Here is an 18,833-nt window from a genome sequence, read left to right as displayed (position 1 = left end):
AGACCTTGTTATTACTGTTTGAAAGTTTCACCCACAGATTTGCCCAGGTCAGCCTCAGATGGGCACTGTTGCCAGCTTGCATCGAAGGCACTGCAGGCTGGGAGGTGCTGATGGCAGGGAGGGCTTGGTTCAGACGAACCTTTATCTTGGCGTCAGGAGTTTAGGCTACAGTTGGCAAGAGGAAAGCAGCCTTGTATGAGAGGTAAGTCACCACATTAGGCAATAATGAGGCAACATGTAATGTATTTCCATTTGATGGTCTCGCTAATATGTGTTTGTCACAGAAAGCCAGAGTTGCCTGGAATGACATTTTGAGTACCTAAAAGGTTAACTAAAAATTTCTTTTTCCCTACTGTGAAATGTTTCTTTTAGAGACATGAAATAATTTGTAGAAAGAAAAATAATCACCAAATGGTATTATTCCAACTCCAGACTTTGCCCTGTCATTAGTTCCTATAGGATCTTGTCACAGACCTACAGCTGCTTTGCTGGGTTTTATTATAATGGAATATTGATATATTAGAAAAAACACTGGATAGGGACTTTGTGACCTTGAAAAAGTCATTTAACATCTCTGAGCCTTAGTTTTTAAAGTCTCTACAAATAATGTATAACGGATATTCTTTTTTTGTTATATTACTTAAGGGTAAAACTCTCCTTTCATAGAGGAAATCGTTGCATAGGATTATAAAGATTATTCCTTATAGTTGTCTTACAGACTGGAGAGAGCGCTAGTGAATGCTTTTGTCTTCGGTGCCCATCTGTTGGAAATGTTGAAGGTGGAGTAGCAACTGGTCATTATATTATCTCCTGGAAGAGGTGAATCAGCCCTATCTCTTATTCCTTCTCTGTCTTATTCTACTGCCTTTATTATTTGTCATTGTCATTTAATATTTGAAAGCTTCTGTCAGTCCTGGAGAGAAGACTAGAAGTCACATGCTATCACTAAATGTTTGTCGAGAACACAAAGATTAAAAAGGATAATTAAACTTTTATTTGTATTTGTCACAATTTGTGACCTGTATACTGATGAAATTTTAACCAAGCGAATTCTCATGACAGGACCGTTAAAAACATTAAGAGAAACTGTTCTTATTTGCAGTCAATAGGATTGTCTACATAGAAAACCCAAGGGAATCAACAAATTATTTCCATTATAGGAGTTCCAGCAAGATTGCTGGATATAACATCAATATACAAAAATCAGTTGGCTTTCTATATATCGGTAATAAACCTCCAGGCAATATACTTGTAAAACAGGTATCATTTAGATGATAACAAGAATTATAAGGTAAGTAAGAATATATCAAATAGAAAATGAGTGTTGCCATTATGGAGAAAATTATAAAACTTTAAAACATTAAAGGAAGTCCCTACATGGGACATACACAAAATTGTCTTGGGTAGGATTTGGATAAGATCTGATATTGTTTGTTCTGTAAGTCACTGCAATTTGCTTCAGGATCTCAATAGCTTGTTTTAGTTTGTTTTTGTGGAGCTTGACACTGTTGATTTTAAAGCTTATGTGGAAAGGCAAAAACTCAGAAATAGTCGAGATACTTCAGAAGAAAAACTAATAAACAAGGGTACTTGGCTCTTCTAAATTCCCAGACTTAAGGTAAAGCTACAGCAGTCATTGCTGTGGTATTGGAATGGGAATATGTGAATAGGCCAGTGGAACAGAAGAGAGAGTCTAGAAATAGATCCACACATATGAAAATTATGTTTTAGGGAGGTAGCATTGCAAATCAGTGGAGATCTGGTAATTGGTGGTAAACAATTGGGTATCCTCATATCTCTACACTGTGTATAAAAATTAATTCCAGGCGGGGGGTGGGAGGGAGGGGAAGGTGGGTGATGGGTATTGAGGAGGGCACCTTTTGGGATGAGCACTGGGTGTTGTATGGAAACCAATTTGACAATAAATTTCATATATTAAAAAAAAATAAAATAAATAAAATAAAATAAAATAAATTAATTCCAGGCATATTAAAATTCTAATTGTGAAAAGCAAAACGTTACTACTTTTAGTAGAAAATAAGAGAATTGTTTTATGACTTTGGAATAGGGAAGAGTTTCTTTAAATAAGACATAAAAAGTGTAAGTCTCTAAACTTGATGAATTTGATTTGTTAAAATTAAGTTTCTTAGTTCATTAAAAAATACCTATAAAAATACAAATTGGGAAAAGCTATTTACCACATGGAAAACTGAGAAAGCATTAGAATTCATTTCAATAACTTATACGAATCATAAGAAAACCAAGTCTCCTAACAGAAAGTTGAGCAAAATCTTGAGTATGCGGCGTTAAGAGAAACAGAAGAGGCCAGATGGCCAGGAAACATAGGGAGAGAAAGTCAACCTTACTAGGAATCTGAGATTCAAATGTGCTCCCACTAATTTGGAAAAATAAAAGGGGTTAATGATGCAAAATTTGTCAAAAAAGGTAGAGTATAAAATAGAACAGTTACTTTGGAAATCCATTGAGCAGGGCTAGGTGAAACTGAAGATATCTATATCCCTCATAGAAAAGGTCTCAAACAAGTACACAAAGATATATGAAAGAATGTTCATAGCACCTCTGATTATAGTAGTAAAAAGTTACAAACTAAATATCCATCAACAGGAAAATGGACAAACTATGGCATGGTCATAGAACGGAATGCTATGTATCAGTGAAAATCGATGAACCAGAGCTGCTCCTGTTAACCATTAGTATTAAGGGAACAAAGCAACTGCAAATGTTGCAAATATGAACAAATTGCATGTATGTAATATTGGGAAACATGTAAAACACTGCACATTTCTTAGGGCTACCTTCATAATTTGGAAAAGTATAAAGAAATACGTAGCAATGATGACTCCCAAGTCAGTACTTCTAGGGCACAGGTGCAAGCAGGAAGGGGCACGTGGGGAGGTTCAACTATATTGTGATGTTTTCTTAGGCTGGGAGGTAGATATGTGATATTTCATGTGTGAATTTCTTGGCTCAATTTTTTCATAAATTTAAAAACTGCGAATGAGACATATGAAAAATGAGAAAGGAAAAATCATGGGCTTATTTTTTTTAAAAAGCTAAGATCTTTCTTTCTCCCACTTCTGAATTTACCACATCGAAGTTTAGTTTAATTTATGTTTACAGGAATTAAAATAGGAATTTGAAGGCACTGCTTAATCATCCCATCACATTACTGTAATACCATAAAGACCTACTAATGAAGAGGGGTTAGATGTTTTCGCCTGGGGCTTTTGTGGTGTAATAATTTGCACCCAGTGTCAGCTGTTCCACATCTTGATCCCGACTCTCCCCAAGGCCAGTTCTCGGGAGTCAGCCAGCCGCCCTGTGGTTCCCGTCCTAACTGTGACACAGGGGAAGATATTTGACAGTTTCCTAATGTTACTCACTTTCTCTCCGTGATGTCAGAATGCTGCTTCTTCGTTGGTAGTAAAATACTTTTTGTTCTTTGGTTTCGACTCTGTACTTTGGGTGTAGCTAGGACGGTACACTTGAAAGTGGTCTGGTGCTCGGCCTCGAACCGGCCACAGGGGGAGAAGGTCTGTGTCACAAGGTCAGTCCGCACGCTCCCACCCACGCTGAGCGCTCTGCTACCACGCCCTGTGTCAAATGGTGGGTTTCATGGTATGGCTGATTCACATTCTGGCCCCTGGACCAAACGGCAGCCTTGGGTTATACCATCGATTCGCTGGAAACATTCAGAACCCAAACGGGATTCTAAAAGCCTTTTCTTCACTAAACTACTTCCAGGAATAAAGTTTTAGGAGATGTCTAAGCCCTTTCTGTTTCCTTTGAAACAAGTTGGTGAGTATACACGTGGCCTGTTTTTGATTCCACGTTTCACGTAAAATGCAGATTTGAAAGATTCCCTTTTCTGTCACAGGACCTCCGCCATGGGAAACGTCCCTGTCATCAGTACTGCCATCACTCTGCCGCACGTGATCGTAGAAAACATTCCCCTCCATGTGAATGCAGGTAACGGCACCAACTTGTACTTGGTAAAAAGAATCCAGTGAGAATACTTATTTTAGCTTCTAAGATTTAAAACTACTTTTATTACAAAAAATGCCCAACGTTTACAAAAGTAGATTATGATCAGTCTTGTTTCATCTGTACCTCAAGCTCCTCCTCCTGCCTTATTTTAAAGCAAATCCCAGATATTATTTCATCTATCAGTATTTCTGTATTAGTGGCTATTTTTCTAAACATCATCACAATTCTATTGTCATCACCTTAAAAATTAGCAATAATTCCTTAATATTAATTGCCAAATTCCAGTGCCGCAGTTTCCCTAGTTGACTCTGAATGTTCTTTAGATTGTCTTAAGGTCTTATCACTGCAGCTGGTGGATGTCTCATACTTTTGAAATCTCTGGGCGGGCAAACTCCCTCCCCACTCCCTCACCTCCTTCACCGCCCCCCCCCCCACCTCTTCCTTGCTATTTATTGAAGAAATGGAGTTAGTTTTCCTGTAGAGCGTCCCACAGTCTGGGTTTTGCTGATTGCATTGTATCATTTTTAAGTGTCCCTGTAAGTTGGTGGTTACATCTGTCGTCTTGATCAGATTCAGGTTCAAGTTTTTGGCAAGAATACTTCATAGTTAATGGTATGTGCTCTCATCAAGAGGCACATGATGCCTGTTATTCTTCTTGAACCATGATGGATAGTTAGGGACATGTTTTATAGATTCAAAAAATTATTCCTAAAGTATAATTCAGTTCCTGATGGCCAAGACCCTTTCTAAGTCATGCAGCTTTAGAAGGAGACTTGATTCTGTTTAGCCTGTTTTATCACAGTCCCATGGCTGTTGTCCAGTCCAAGAATGTGCTTCTTCAGCAAGAGTGCAGTATTAGCACTAATTTAAATAACCTCATGTCTACAGAATGAGATTCATTTACAAGAAGAACTCATAAATGGTACACCGTTTTCTTTCACCAAGAGAAACGTGTCGTCTTTCTCTGCAGATCTGCCATCGTTTGGGCGTGTCAGAGAATCCTTACCTGTCAAGTATCACCTACAGAACAAGACTAACTTAGTTCAAGACGTGGAGATTTCTGTGGAGCCCAGTGATGCCTTCATGTTCTCTGGACTTAAACAGGTATAGGGCCTATCGCATTGGGCTGCTTGTGTAGACACAGACGTGTGGCCAGGAAATGGAGAGCTATATACTTAGTTTTTACAAATGAACTGATAAGGCTGATTATGGTCCCTGTTATTTTGATAATAGGAAATTTTTCGTCACCTTTAAATATTAAGTACAATTTGTGTAGCAGCGGATTAAGTGGACAACCCTTTTCATACAGAGATCACACATACAAGTTATTTCTTTCTGTAAAACAAGAATGCACAAATCCTCAGAGTATAATAGACTTTCTGAAAATTTTAGATTTCCCTTTTATTACTACTGTGTGTGTGTCTGTGTGTCTGTGTGTGTCTTTTAACTTGAGGCCTAGAAACCTGACTACCCATATCAAAAGCCTGATTCTCTGGGGCGCCTGGCAGGCTCAGTTTGTAAAGCATGTGATACTTAATCTTGGGGTCATGAGTTCAAGCCCACACTGGGCATGGGTCCTATTAAAATTAAAATTAAAAAAAAAAAATTAAAAAAAAAAGCCTGATTCTCTTCTGAACTATCAGTGAAATTTTTTAGAGATTTTTAACCTTGCATAGAATTTACTTATCTTTGGCGCATTTAGACATAATTTTATATTTACACATAAAAATAAGTTATTCAGGTGTTTTGATTCACCCATTCAAATCAGAGGTGGATTCCACATTTTTTGAGTGGAACATACACTTTCAGGCAAAACCAGTTTCCATGAGAATACTGTTTTCTGTCAAAGTTGATAATAGACGCCCCTCAAGAGTCAGTAAATACTTTTTGTTAACAAGGGCATAATTAGAGGAACAAACATGTCATAATACTTAGAAGTGTCTCCCTTGACTAGTCATTTTTGCTGTGCATATTCTGGGTGCTAGGTTTGTTGTGAAATGTAAAATAGAATTCTTGGGGTGCCTGGGTGGCTCAGTCGGTTAAGCGTCTGACTTTGGCTCAGGTCGTGATCTCATGGTCCTTGAGTTCGAGCCCTGCCTCGGGCTCTGTGCTGAAGGCTCAGAGGCTGGAGACTGCTTCAGATTCTGTGTCTCCCTCTCTCTGCCCCTACCCCAGGGTGCTGTGTCTCTGTCTCTCAAAAAGAAATAAAAACATTAAAAAAAAAATAGAATTCTATACGAAGTAGACTGTAAGTCCATACACTAATTTAAGTTTATAACATATAGTACATGTCGTATTAGCTGTTCTATGTTGGGTACACACATGTTATCTTTGACACGTATATAACGTATGTACTCATTTGCAAATGCGTAAGCTTTTCTTGAGTGTCCTGATCCTTTTCACGTACTGACTTACGAATAAATAATGCACGATACCAAAATCTTACCTTTGTGTTCTTTTCTAAAGGAGCACTAAAATTTTCCAAACATCTTTTTTTCCCGATAGTATTTACCTCACTGCAAAGATAAAATCCCGAAAACACCAGAAACAACTAGCTTGCCTTCTGTTGACATAGTATTTACAAAGATACTTTCCTACAAATTATCTCATGGCGTAAGTGACTATAAAATCTACATGGTCAAGACATAGAAAATGTCAGTCCATCTAGCGTTCCCCTTTTTAAGCTGGTACAAGTTGCCATTTAGATCTTGGTAGAAACTGTAGAAGCTGAGATGATCACGCACGTATTTTTTGCATATTTATTATGTGTGTGGTCCTAGTCTCATCCGAATTCAGCCCTATTAGTAGCATCTGTCTGGAAAGTGGAGTAGGAGAGAGAGCACATTTCACCAGAAAGATGTGGGTGTCCAGTGGTTTCTAAATAACCAAGGGGTGATACCATGAAGATGCTGTAAGTGTATATACTGATTATCTGTCTCTACCATTTGTTATGATGTAGATTCGACTGCGTATCCTCCCCGGCACCGAACAGGAAATGTTATATAATTTCTATCCTCTAATGGCCGGATACCAACAACTGCCATCTCTCCACGTCAACCTGCTTAGATTTCCTCACTTCACACATCAGCTGCTCAGGCGTTTTATACCAACCAGTATTTTTGTAAAGGTAAGTCTTAGGACTTTTAAATCTCCTGTCTTGAACACAAACCAAAGGTGGCTTTTCATGTAAGCTTCTCAACGATATTTTGAGACTAACTGATAGTTTTTGTTTTTTTTTTTAACGTTTATTTATTTTTGAGACAGAGACAGACAGAGCATGAACAGGGGATGGTCAGAGAGAGAGGGAGACACAGAATCTGAAACAGGCTTGAGGCTCTGAGCTGTCGGCACAGAGCCTGACGCGGGGCTTGAACTCACGGACCCCGAGATCATGACCTGAGCCGAAGTCGGGCGCTTAACCGACTGAGCCACCCAGGCGCCCCATGACTAACTGATAGTTTTGACGTGTATCGTATGAATTTGGCAGTATTGCTTTTCATTTCTGTAAAGTTGCTATTATTTTACAGAATCTAATTTCCAAGGTTTTTATTCCCTCAGGTAAAAATGATTTACCTTTACAGTATCCTTAGACAGTTTTTTTCCTTTGGCTTATAAGTAAAGCATATTTTTAAGTTGTGGTTAGTTTATAACTAATTTTTAATCAAAATGGATTAACTTTCTAAATATGACCCTTGAGCTTTCCTGACTCTCTATGTAATACTCGATTGGGGACTTTTCTGAAAATGGTCCTGTGTTGGAAACTGTAGTCTGGTCTAATGTTTTGATTTTTTTGACACTGGTACCATTTCCAGGTTCCTGCAGTAAAGGAATGTGTAGGATGGTCGTGGTCAGTGTGGGAAGGAGTGAATCGGGCCACACAGGTGGTTTATTTAGCACAGTGCTCACCTCCAGTGAAGCCGTTCTCGATGCCTAAACTTAAGGCTTCCCTCCGGGTGGTTGTGGTTTCCTCAGTAACTCAGATATAAAAGTTTGGAGGAACTGTCCCTTCTTTATATAATCTGGGATTGGGTACATTTTACATTACTCTGTATTAATGTAGCCTTCATAATCTTCCCAGCTTTTATCTTTCCAGACTTACACTGCTTCTTATTTACATTTGCAAAAAAAATAACTTATTAATGTTTCCAAGCACCATACTTTGATTAAAAAAAAAACTTTTTTTTTAATGCTTATTTATTTTGGAGAGAGAGAGAGACATACGGAGAATCTAAAGCAGGCTCCAGGCTCTGAGTTGTCAGCACAGAGCCCGATGCGGGGCTCAAACCCATGAACCGCGAGGTCATGACCTGAGCTGAAATTGGATGCTTAACCGACTGAGCCATCCAGGCGTGCCCTAAGCACCATACTTTTAAACTATAAAAGAAAAATCTCATAATTCTAGATCTCCTGTGTTTCAAAAAAGTAGCTTTTTAAGAGACTTTATTATTATTTTTTTTTTTTTGAGCAGTTTTAAGTTCAGAGTAAAATTGAGTGGAAAGTACAGAGGTTTCCTGTTCACCCCCTGCCCTCCCCACCCCCCAATAGCAGTGGCTTTTTTCACATCTCTGCCCATTCACATTCTGAAGCTATGTCTGTTGCTCTTCCTCCCTGTCATGTCTGAGGTCACCTCGCAGGGAAAAAATCTCATGACGGGTGGGGAGCACTGGGGTAGTGATGGCCTCTGATGTCCTTTTAGCCGTTTGACCTTCTGAGGTCTGCTGTTCCCAAACTCAGAAGTGCAGCTTAATTAGCGTGAGAGCGTGTATCAACGTAGACAGAGGTGTGCAAACACAGCCTGTTTGAGGTGTGGGAGTGGATTGATTTGAGGAATCAGGATTTCGGGTCCACCAGTTAATCTCCTCCATTCCTTTCCCTGTGGGGCTCCCTACACCCCACCCCGTCCCAGCTCCTGCTGGTTCAGTCTTCTCATTTTCTTCCACAGTAAACCTCCTCTGGGTAGTGCTTTAATCTAAGGAAAGGTTCCAGAACAATAAACATTTGCAAGGTTTAACATAACTAACGTGCCCTTTTGAACTGCCATGCTCTTTTTTCTGAATCCAAGTACTACCTTCTAGTAGCTTGACTACTGCCAAAAAAGTTGGCTGGGATCCTCAGAGCCAGCTCCTTTATCGGGGAGAGTCAGAACTACAGTCGTTTTACTTGTCACACGGAGGACAGTGACTAAGGGTTACCCTTTTCCCACCTAGCGAACAGTCTTACTCGCGCTGTATATCCCTTCACATCTTTACTAAACTTGAGCGCCGTGCTGTTCCAGTATGACAGCCACTGGCCACGTGTGCCCTGTCAAGGTTTAAATTAAAATTAATTATAATTTAATTTACTTTAAAAAGTAGTTGCACCAGCCCCCCTTGAAGTGCTCAGGAAGTCAGCGTTCTGGTGGCTGCCATGTTGGACAGCACTGACACAGAGCATTTCCATCATCACGGAAAGTTCTGTTGGACGGCGCTTCCCTCCTTCGAAGCTGGATGAATATGTTTCTTCCTTTGAAAAGTGGATTCCAGTCTTCGAATTGCATGACGTCCTTGTCTTCCGTTTCTGTTTGTAAAGCTAGTGTCTCGTAAGCATTTAGCCACGTTGAGCCATTATTCGTTTTCTAAAACTGAACATCCTCTGTCGGTACTAAAGATGACATGACGTATAAAAGAGCAGCACCTCTGCTTTCCTTCCTTCCGTTCCTGCCTCAGATGTCAGAGGCCTAACTTACACAAGCTCACACGTACATATACGCACGCACAGGCACACATACGCACGCACATACGTGCATAAAACGCACAGCAACAAAACTGAAGGCAGGAGTGCTCCCTTCCTTACCTCAGGGAGTCCCCTGGGGATCATTCTGCATACAGCATAGTAAATGGCTTTTGGTGATGACGTTATCACACTGTTCTGTTTCATGTCTTGAATGCCATCTCTCGTGCGTTACCACAAAGGTCTGCTGACATACATCTGCTTGATCAAATTATTGGCAAGAATTTCATTTTGGGGGCACCTGGGTGGCTCAGTCGGTTAAGCGTCTGACTCTCGATTTTGGCTCAGGTTACGATCTCACAGTTTGTGAGTTCAAGCCCCAAGTTAAGCTCTGTGCGGACAGTGTGGAGTCTGCTCATTCTCTCTCTCTCTCTCTCTCTCTCTCTCAAAACAAATAAGCATTTTTTAAAAAAAAAAAGTTTCAGGGCACCTGGGTGGCTCAGTCGGTTAAGCGGCTGACTTCGGCTCAGGTCATGATCTCACGGTCCGTGAGTTCGAGCCCCGCGTCGGGCTCTGTGCTGACAGCTCAGAGCCTGGAGCCTGTTTCAGATTCTGTGTCTCCCTCTCTCTGACCCTACCCCGCTCATGCTCTGTCTCTCTCTGTCTCAAAAATAAATAAACGTTAAAAAAAAAAAAAAAAATTAAAAAAGAAAAAAGAAGTTTCATTTTGTCAGTTACTTGATGACACCCTGAGGTGTTGCTAACCTGTCAGAAGTTTGATACCCTAAGTACAGCTACAGTACCTTTTCTTCCTGCTTAGCCTTTACTCTGCTCATGTGATGGTTTAAGTTTTTCCAGTGACCTTGGGGAAGGGGAAATTGTTGTTTTCATCTACCGCTTCTATCCTCGCACTATTCATTGTTAGACACCGTAGTTCATCGCGGATTGCTCTTTCTCAAACAGGACACTGGGAGACCTTGAATCCCCAAGAACTTGTCTATCAGCTCAGGTTTGTCACCTGCGTAAAGCGTGAGGTGCAGGAGGGCCCTGAGCGAGACAGAATAAAGCTACCACTTAAGCGGGAATGGTAACTAGGTTCCCTCTCACCCGCTCCCGGTGATAGAGTAGCTGCTAGAAAACAAGGTGAAGAGAAACAGTGCCTACGGCGGATTTGGCAGGTGGACGTGTGTGGCCAGCGGGTGACGTCTGTGGTGTCAGAGGGAACGAGGGGGGAGCACCTAGGCTTGCAGTCTGCCATCCCCAGGTTCAAGTGCAGAGAGACTGGGGTGGGAGAAGGAGAAAAACAATGTGATTCTGATACTTGTACACTTCATTCTGTTTTTGGGACACCGTTCCAAGAATTTCAGAATCTTTTCATAGAGCTTTTGTTGTTACTATGTTGTAAACCTGTTTTGTTCTCCCACTTTCAAGCCACAGGGTCGACTCATGGATGATGCCTCTATTGCCGCGGCATGATGCTCAAGACTGGCCGTCGGCCGTTCTTACAGAGAAGGTGTCCAGAACTGTATGGTTTTCATTGTGAACTATATCTTTGATCATGGTAAAAGTTAATCTTTTCTATTTTTTGATGGATGTTGTACCAACTATTCGGAGGAACTCATGCTTAAAATATTAGGAAAATCTATCCTCTCTTCTAGTTTCGCTAATAAATATTTGAAATCTCTCAGTGTGACGTGGAAGGATGTCAGACCATTGCTATTGTTAGAAGCCATTTTATGAATAGTAAGTTCTCCTAAAAGTAAGTGATTTGCATGTGCAATATTGGAGGAAACGTAAGCATCCCAAATACGAGTGGCCAAGGAGAGGAAAATGCCCTAGTATCTGCCCCAGCGAAGTTCTGAATCCCCGTGTCACTTTTAGAGTTGACTGAACCGGACATAAGCCCATCCTCACCGACTGGATGTGTGCTGAGAATACATACATACAAACTCATAAGCAGCTGTATGACTGATCCAGAAAACTTCCAGAAAGTTTTAATCAGAGCAATTTAAAAGCTGTCTAAAAAAAAAAAAATCTTTGCTTGGCACCAAAACATGTGAAATAGGTTGAGCTTGTAGCCCAAATGTGGATCAGTTATGAAACAGGTTTGTATTTGTAAGTGCGTTAACAAGATTTTTGTCTGTCAGGATCTAAACTATAAGGATGTGATTATAAGCTGAATTTCTTAAGCTAACAGTTTTTGAAAAAGATGCAAGGTCTAAATGAGAGCTTTAGTTATATTGGGCCGTTTCAAAAGGAACAATTTAAAACTCTTGGAAATTCATGTAAATAAAAATCATATTGTGGAAATTTTCTTCTGTTAAAATATCTTAATTTAAAACTTACCAGATTTCCTGGAAAATTTTATTATTTAAAAGTGTAGGAGTTGTAAAAAGGAAGTAGTGATGTAAATAAATATGTTCTCTTCTCTTTCAAGTATGCTCGTCTGTATCTTTTATTTATTTTGAGCCTGTTTGGTTTCAACTTCACAAAGCATCTTTTACTAAGAATACTGCTGCCTGAGGTCTAGGGAGAGCGTAGGATTGGAAATTAGGAGCTCTGCGTTCCCGAACTGACTCTGCTAACCTTCCAGGAGACCGGACAGTGGGATTGGTGGTCTTAGGAGGACGTGAGTTCCCTGCGGTCTTGGCTTTTCAGATAGAGGCCACGGGGAGCTCGTCTCCACAGTCAGGTTGTCCGGGGTCAGATCCTGGTTCTGCTGCTTGCTTGTGAGGTCTGTTCCAAGTTACTTACCCTCTGTGTGTTTTGGTGTTCTTATCTGTAAGATGTAGGCGGTGGTAGTACTGATCTCCTACGCTTAGGAGGAGAGTAACAATTACTGCATGAGAAGAGCTTGGAAACGGTAGCTGACGCACAGCAGTGCTCAACCAGTGACATCTATCATATTATTATCGTTGTTATTATTATTATTGTTATTATTAGAAGACTGAAGATGATATTCATGCACCTCCTGGAGGGTTCATGTTATCAGAATTTGTTGATGTTTATGTCGTTCAGTTCTACATACATGAGCATATATGTGTGTACATATATATAACATATGTAAGGGTCTAAAACCGTGAGCAAAAACGCCATGGAACAATATATTCTATATACTCTTGTATTATATATCCTGTACTTCATGACCCACTAATGGGACATAACCTGCAGCTTGAACCATTCACAGCTTCCTTTGAATTTGAAGATGGTCTGATGCAGAGCTTATGTAATAAAGATCTCACGTGTTAACACTGCTGTCGTCAAACACGAAGTAGGTGTTAGAACAAATGAATCACCGGCACTCCCGTAAAAACGGTTAACGTTGCTGTGAGCGTGATGTGTGCAACTCTGTGCTCCTGCAAACGCACCAGATGCACAGCCCCGCGCCTCCCCTCATCTTCCTTGGAGCTGGCAATACAGTAACCCTTCCCCAGCCAGGAGTTCTCCCAGACCAGGAGTGCTCCTGTTTTCTTATTTTCTACTCAAAAATACATGAGATCAGCAGCTTCCCCGGGCCCCAGAATCAAAACTGTTGCCGTGTTTCCAGAGCTGCTGATTAACTCAGGTTACAAGGGCCAAAGGGGACCTCACGGTCTTTCCCTTTCTGCCTCCGTGCCATCAGCCACAATCATCTGTGTGCGTGGAAATCTCTTACTTTCTGTTTTTTACTGGGTACCGTTTGGTTCTCAGTATTGCTCTCCACCAATTCAGGGGTATACATTTTTAATTAAAGAATTATATTTTGGGGGAGGTATCCATGGAACTTTGACTCCTTTTTTTTTTAAATTTTTTAATGTTTATTTTTGAGACAGAGAGAGAGCATGAACGGGGGAGGGGAGAGAGAAAGAGGGAGACACAGAGTCCGGAGCAGGCTCCAGGCTCTGAGCTGTCAGCACAGAGCCCGACGCGGGGCTCGAACTCACAGACCGCAAGATCATGACCTGAGCCGAAGTTGGACGCTCAACCGACTCAGCCACCCGGGTGCCCCATTGACTCCTATGTCATGATGGTGAGCACTACTAGAGATGAGATGATCAGTGTCAAATGTCACGAGGAAGATGAGGATGATAATGTCTTGGGGAGGAAAAATTCAAATTTTTTTTATTAAAAAAATTTGTTTTAATGTTTTTATTTATTTTTGAGAGACAGACAGAGCACAAGCAGGGGAGGGGCAGAGAAAGAGGGAGACACAGAATCCAAAGCAGGCTCCAGGCTCTGAGCTGTCAGTACAGAACCAGATGTGGGGCCTGAACTCACGAACCGTGAGATCATGACCTGAGCCGAAGTTGGACGCTTAACCGACTGAGTCACCCAGGCGCCCCTTTCAATTCTCAATTTGCCTAAACCCGTATTTTATGATCCTAAAAGTTCAGTTTGCAATTTAAACTCAGTTTTCCTCAGAAAATCTTAGGTTCCTTATCCTCAAATTCCTTAAATGATTTTATGGAGCTTGACTCTTAGAGTAGATTTTTAAAAATCTGTTTTTCATGTTACTTGAAGGAGGGATTCTTTAGTTTTAATTCAGTCATGTCTTTCATGGCCCAGGTTATATCTCCATCCCAAATATAAAATGTCTTCCAGTCGAGATACTGTCCTTAATAATAGCTGTTAAGAATTCTGAGTTGTGATTTCTACATTGGCACTGTAATGAGAGAAGGGCCACTTGTAAGTGGAAAAGCCAGGCTCACCCTTTCAATGGTGTGGGCTCCTGCGGTCCCAGGTAATACCTTTCTGAAGCTCCCCCTCTTGAGCTAAAACCCCAGAAAAGGCACCTGAAGTGTCCCAACTCCTAGAGTAGAAACTACTTAGAGAGGAGTTGTATTACTTAATGGTACAGTGAATAAATAGTAGTGACTATAATCTTCAAGAAGCAGGTATGTGCAACATTGGTGATTAGAGGTTGTTAAATGACTACGTGACACCAGATGGAGATGTGTACTCGCTCCTGTTCCCCTCTCTTTTTTTCAGGCCGTAAGTCCTCTCCAACTAAAGTGTTATGAATGGATGCTAAGTAAAAAAATCATTGATCCTGTGCATGAAGATCTATAAGAAAACAAGCTTACATTTTATTTTATTATCCTAGCATTTCAAATACCTTTTTTTTTTTTTTTTTACACATACGGATTTGTTTGGAAATATTTTTAACAAGTGATACTCATGCTGTCCTTTGGTGAGCTCCAAAAAATATCTTCCTTTTACTTTAGCAGACACTGCCATTCTCAGACACACGTACTAAAGAGCTCCATAAAATTCGCTACGGGAGTACAAAATCCCGTGTTTTTAGGTTTTCTTCAAAGATCGTATTTGTGAGAAACTTTCTCTTCCACTCAGCTTACTGTTTCTGCTTTCTCAAGCATGTTTTCCCACACAGGGAAGCGGAAGCACAGTCATAGCATCTTTTAAAAAATTCTGCTTTCTCTTCAATTACCGAAGGAACTCCTAGCAACCTTGAAGTTGATTTTTCATTATGTAGTAACAAGCCTTATTCAAAAGGTATTAGCAAAGGTATCAGCAGGCATGGCAAATGGAAACTTGCGAATACTATCTTTATTAGGTTGGTCAAGATTTCTAAACGATGTATGTTTCCCAAATGATGATCGCCAACATCTTTTGAGTGCTATAATGTGCCAGTGATGTTCTTACCTCAGTTAATACTCCTGATACGCTGTGTAGGAAACGTTTTGGAGAAGTGGAAACTGAGGCATAGAGACCGGTGGTCTGGTTTTCCCTTCAAAACAGGCCACTGCAATAGTTAATGGTTTTTTTTGTTTTTGTGTTTTTAAAGCCTAATTTTTGTTATTTTTTTGTTTATTTTTGAGAGAGAGAGGAGAGTGAACCCACGAGCAGGGGAGGGGCAGAGAGAGAGGGAAACACAGAATCTGAAGCAGGCTTCAGGCTCCAAGCTGTCAGTACAGAGCCCGACGCGGGGCTCGAACTCATCAACTGTGAGATCATTACCTGAGCCGAAGTGGGACACTCAACCAGTCGAGCCCCCCGGGCGCCTCTACTGGTTTCAAACAACAGTGATTATCTTTCATGGTTGCAGGGGGTGAGGAATTCAGGAGGGGCGGGCTGTGCAGTTCCTACTGTAAGGCCGTCGTGGTCCCACAGTAACTGGAGTTAGAACGGCAGCGAATGGAACAGGATTCTGAAGTGGCCCGGGCCCGGCCGGGAATCTGTGCTCATTGAGTCTCGGCCTTCCCAGTGGTCTGCAGGCCACGGACGGTTTGCAGGACCGCGCGGAGCTCCAGCGCGTGTGCCCTAGGAAACCGCATCGCCTTTTGTGACCTCACCTTGGATACCACACGACATCACTTCCACTGCGGCCACCGGCCCACCCGGGTTCAAGAGGAGGGAACATAAACTCCACCTCTGGAGGGGGAAACGTGGGGGACAGGAGATTCTGCAGCCATCTTTGGAACCCACCATCTGTCGTTGCCAGTGACATCCACCGCAAGCAGCCAAGGGCAGGGATTCAAGTCCACGCGCCCCACACGCCCACTGTCCTGAGGCTGCTGGTGCCGAGTCCTAAATACTGAGTGTTTGGATGAGTGTGTTTTTGATGACCGAGGCGTCGTGCATTCTGTGAGCGAAGACCTGTGTTCTGAATTCTTAAGTCTCCGGCAATAAAGCTGCTGCCCTTAATCGCACGTTCAATTCCAAGTGTTTCCTGAGCACCTACCGTGGGCCAGTTTCCGTGCCGCTGCCAAAGCCATAAAGGACCCCCTCCTCCTGAAGAGCAACAGGGGAAAATGTCATGCACACAAATTCCACTACGAGGTGAAAAATGCAGAAGTGGGGAGGAGACTGGGAAACTACTGGGATGGCTGCCATTTGTTTTAAAATGCTCCCCGGGGGGGGGGGGGGGGGGGGGGGGAAGAAAATTAAAAGAAACTGGTCTGAAAGGAATGGATAAGATTTTGAAGAGTTCTGATAATTGTTAACGGTGGGCCAAAGGGTGCCTGGGGGTTCATCTCATTCTATTTTGGGATGTGTCTGAAAATATCCACGATTAAGGAAAGAATAAAAATACAAGGTAGAAGGGAGCCACAGTGGAGGTGAGCACAGGGCAGGAATGAGGAAGCTTCGGTGAGGCAAGGGCTTCCTCCAGGAGCAACATCAGCTTTGTTTTCATATTTGCAAGAAAATCATTGTGTCTTTCTTGTATGGGAATGCATTTCCATTACCCTTGTACAGATAATGTGCGAGTGGGTTTGGGAGGACATATAAAAGTTTGTAAAATCGACAAATCCATAGAGAGCCTTCCAGGGGATGAAGGATGTGCTGGCTGGCACCCATTCCTGCCAGCATGATGGCATGCCAGGTGCTTTTAGCATAGACTTGTTGGCTATCAGGTAAGTTAGTGCTGTTTTCCTATCCAGGGGGTTCATACTCAGTGATAAGAGAAAGAAGGGCCACGAAACTCACTTAAAACTGAAAGAATGAAGCTTTGTCACCGTCACCACCACTGCTACTGGAGAGCGGGGCTTTTTCTGTTGAAATTCAAGGATTTGGGGATGACGCTGGTCTTTTTTGGCTTTGTCACGCTCATCAGATTGAAGACCTGTAGTTTGAGAAATGTTTGCCCTTGGATGATCATCAACAACCGTTGTCTCTGCAAAGGACTGAATCTGAAATGCCAAATTTAACTGGAAGAAATAAACAGCTCTATGTTCAAGATGAAATACGGAATTATTTAAAGACAAGACAGGAGGAGCTCTGTGATAGCTCATCTATCAGAGGTGTTGATGACCAGCAGGTACTCAGACCACGTGGACACTATTTTCTCCACTTCTGATGGCTATCCCTGTATTTCCTTTTTTTTTTTATCGTAAGAATTTCCAAACATACACGAAAGTAGACACTGTAACACACTTCCATGCTTGTGCTCATCTTCAGCAGCTATCAGTACTTTGCCATGTACTATTTAGCCTCAGCCTCTTAATTTCACCCATAATAGGCCTTTTAAAAATAAAACCACAATGCATCATTACTCTAAAAAATTACCAATAATTCCCTGAGATTGTCTAATACACAATGTGTATTCAGTTTTCCCTGATTGACCAAGTAGTCTTTTTATAGCTGGTTTGGATCCTAACAAGGATTGATCGAGTAGTCTTTCTATAGTTTCACCAGTATCCTAACAAGGTCTTCCATTATATTACGTTTCTTAAGTCTTGTTTTTTGGTTTGTTTTGTTTTTGTTCAGTGTCATATAACATAGAACAGCACCCCCTTTTTATCCCTTACGTCAAAGGGAGGTGTTGAAGAAATGGGGTCGGTTGGCTTAGAAAATATTTCACCTTTTGGTGTTGGCTGATTGCTTCCCCAGGGTGTCATTTAACCTGTTGCTCTATCTCCTGTATTTCCTGTGGTCTGAGGGTTAGAGTCCAAAGCTTGCCTGAGTCCCTTCCTGCCTTGCTTCCCACCCCCCTCCCTTTTTTTGTAAGAATATCTCAGATGATATGCTGCACATCCTATTGCCACCATGTCTGGTTGCCTCACTTTTGGTGATGCTGAGATTGATCAGTGGGCTTAGAGGATGACAGCCTCAAACTTTGAGTACACGCTGTCAGCAAAACATCCATCAATGGCAATTATCTGAACCAGAAGTTGCAGGAGGAAAATTTTAAATGCTATCCTACATTTTATTCCTGCTGGCTGGAATTATTCTGTATTTTTTCCCCACATCGACTAAGTCTTTTTAATTACCCTAAAACGTAAGAGAGAATTTTTAATAACTTAATTCTCTCTTTATAATATTCAGAGTGGTAAGTTGGTGCCTTCACAGAATCTCTAATGTTATGCAAGAGCTTTGGTTTTTGTTTTGGTTTGCCCTCCTCCTTTTGGCCCTATTCTTATGAAGTAATCATGTAAATGAAAAGCTGGAGGACCTGGAGGACCGGAATGTCAGGCTGGTGTGATGGCTTTATGACATTTTTGGTAGCAGCTTTCACCTTCTTTAAAAGAGACCCAGCACCCTCCATCCGGCTTCATCGACTCAGAGGGATATTTGTGCCTATGTTCACCCGTGCAATGCTTCTGCTTTGAAAAATAAAGCTTGCAAGGAATCTTCAGCCGTACGGATAAGATCAACGAGATCACTTCTTCAAACTG

The 18,833-nt window shown here is 41.5% G+C and overlaps 1 protein-coding gene across 2 annotated transcripts in view; it reads left to right on the top strand.

Moving 5' to 3' along the window:
* Positions 1-12,153, top strand: part of TRAPPC11 (trafficking protein particle complex subunit 11) — a 49,069-nt gene extending 36,916 nt beyond the window's left edge. For both annotated transcript variants that reach the window (XM_060652882.3, XM_060652881.3), the window contains exons 26-30: positions 708-819; positions 3,899-3,990; positions 4,979-5,112; positions 6,968-7,135; positions 11,149-12,153. In XM_060652882.3, the coding sequence (XP_060508865.2) occupies positions 708-819; positions 3,899-3,990; positions 4,979-5,112; positions 6,968-7,135; positions 11,149-11,193 (551 nt within the window). In that variant the 3' untranslated portion in view covers positions 11,194-12,153. The remainder of the gene's footprint in view (positions 1-707; positions 820-3,898; positions 3,991-4,978; positions 5,113-6,967; positions 7,136-11,148) is intronic.
* The last annotated feature ends 6,680 nt before the right edge of the window (positions 12,154-18,833 follow it).

The sequence above is a fragment of the Panthera onca genome, chromosome B1 (assembly GCF_046562875.1).
Source record: "Panthera onca isolate mPanOnc1 chromosome B1, mPanOnc1 haplotype 2, whole genome shotgun sequence".
Classification (NCBI taxonomy): Eukaryota; Metazoa; Chordata; class Mammalia; order Carnivora; family Felidae; genus Panthera; species Panthera onca.
The sequence above is the reverse complement of the archived record's forward strand: the minus strand, read 5'-3'. Positions and strand labels throughout refer to the sequence as shown.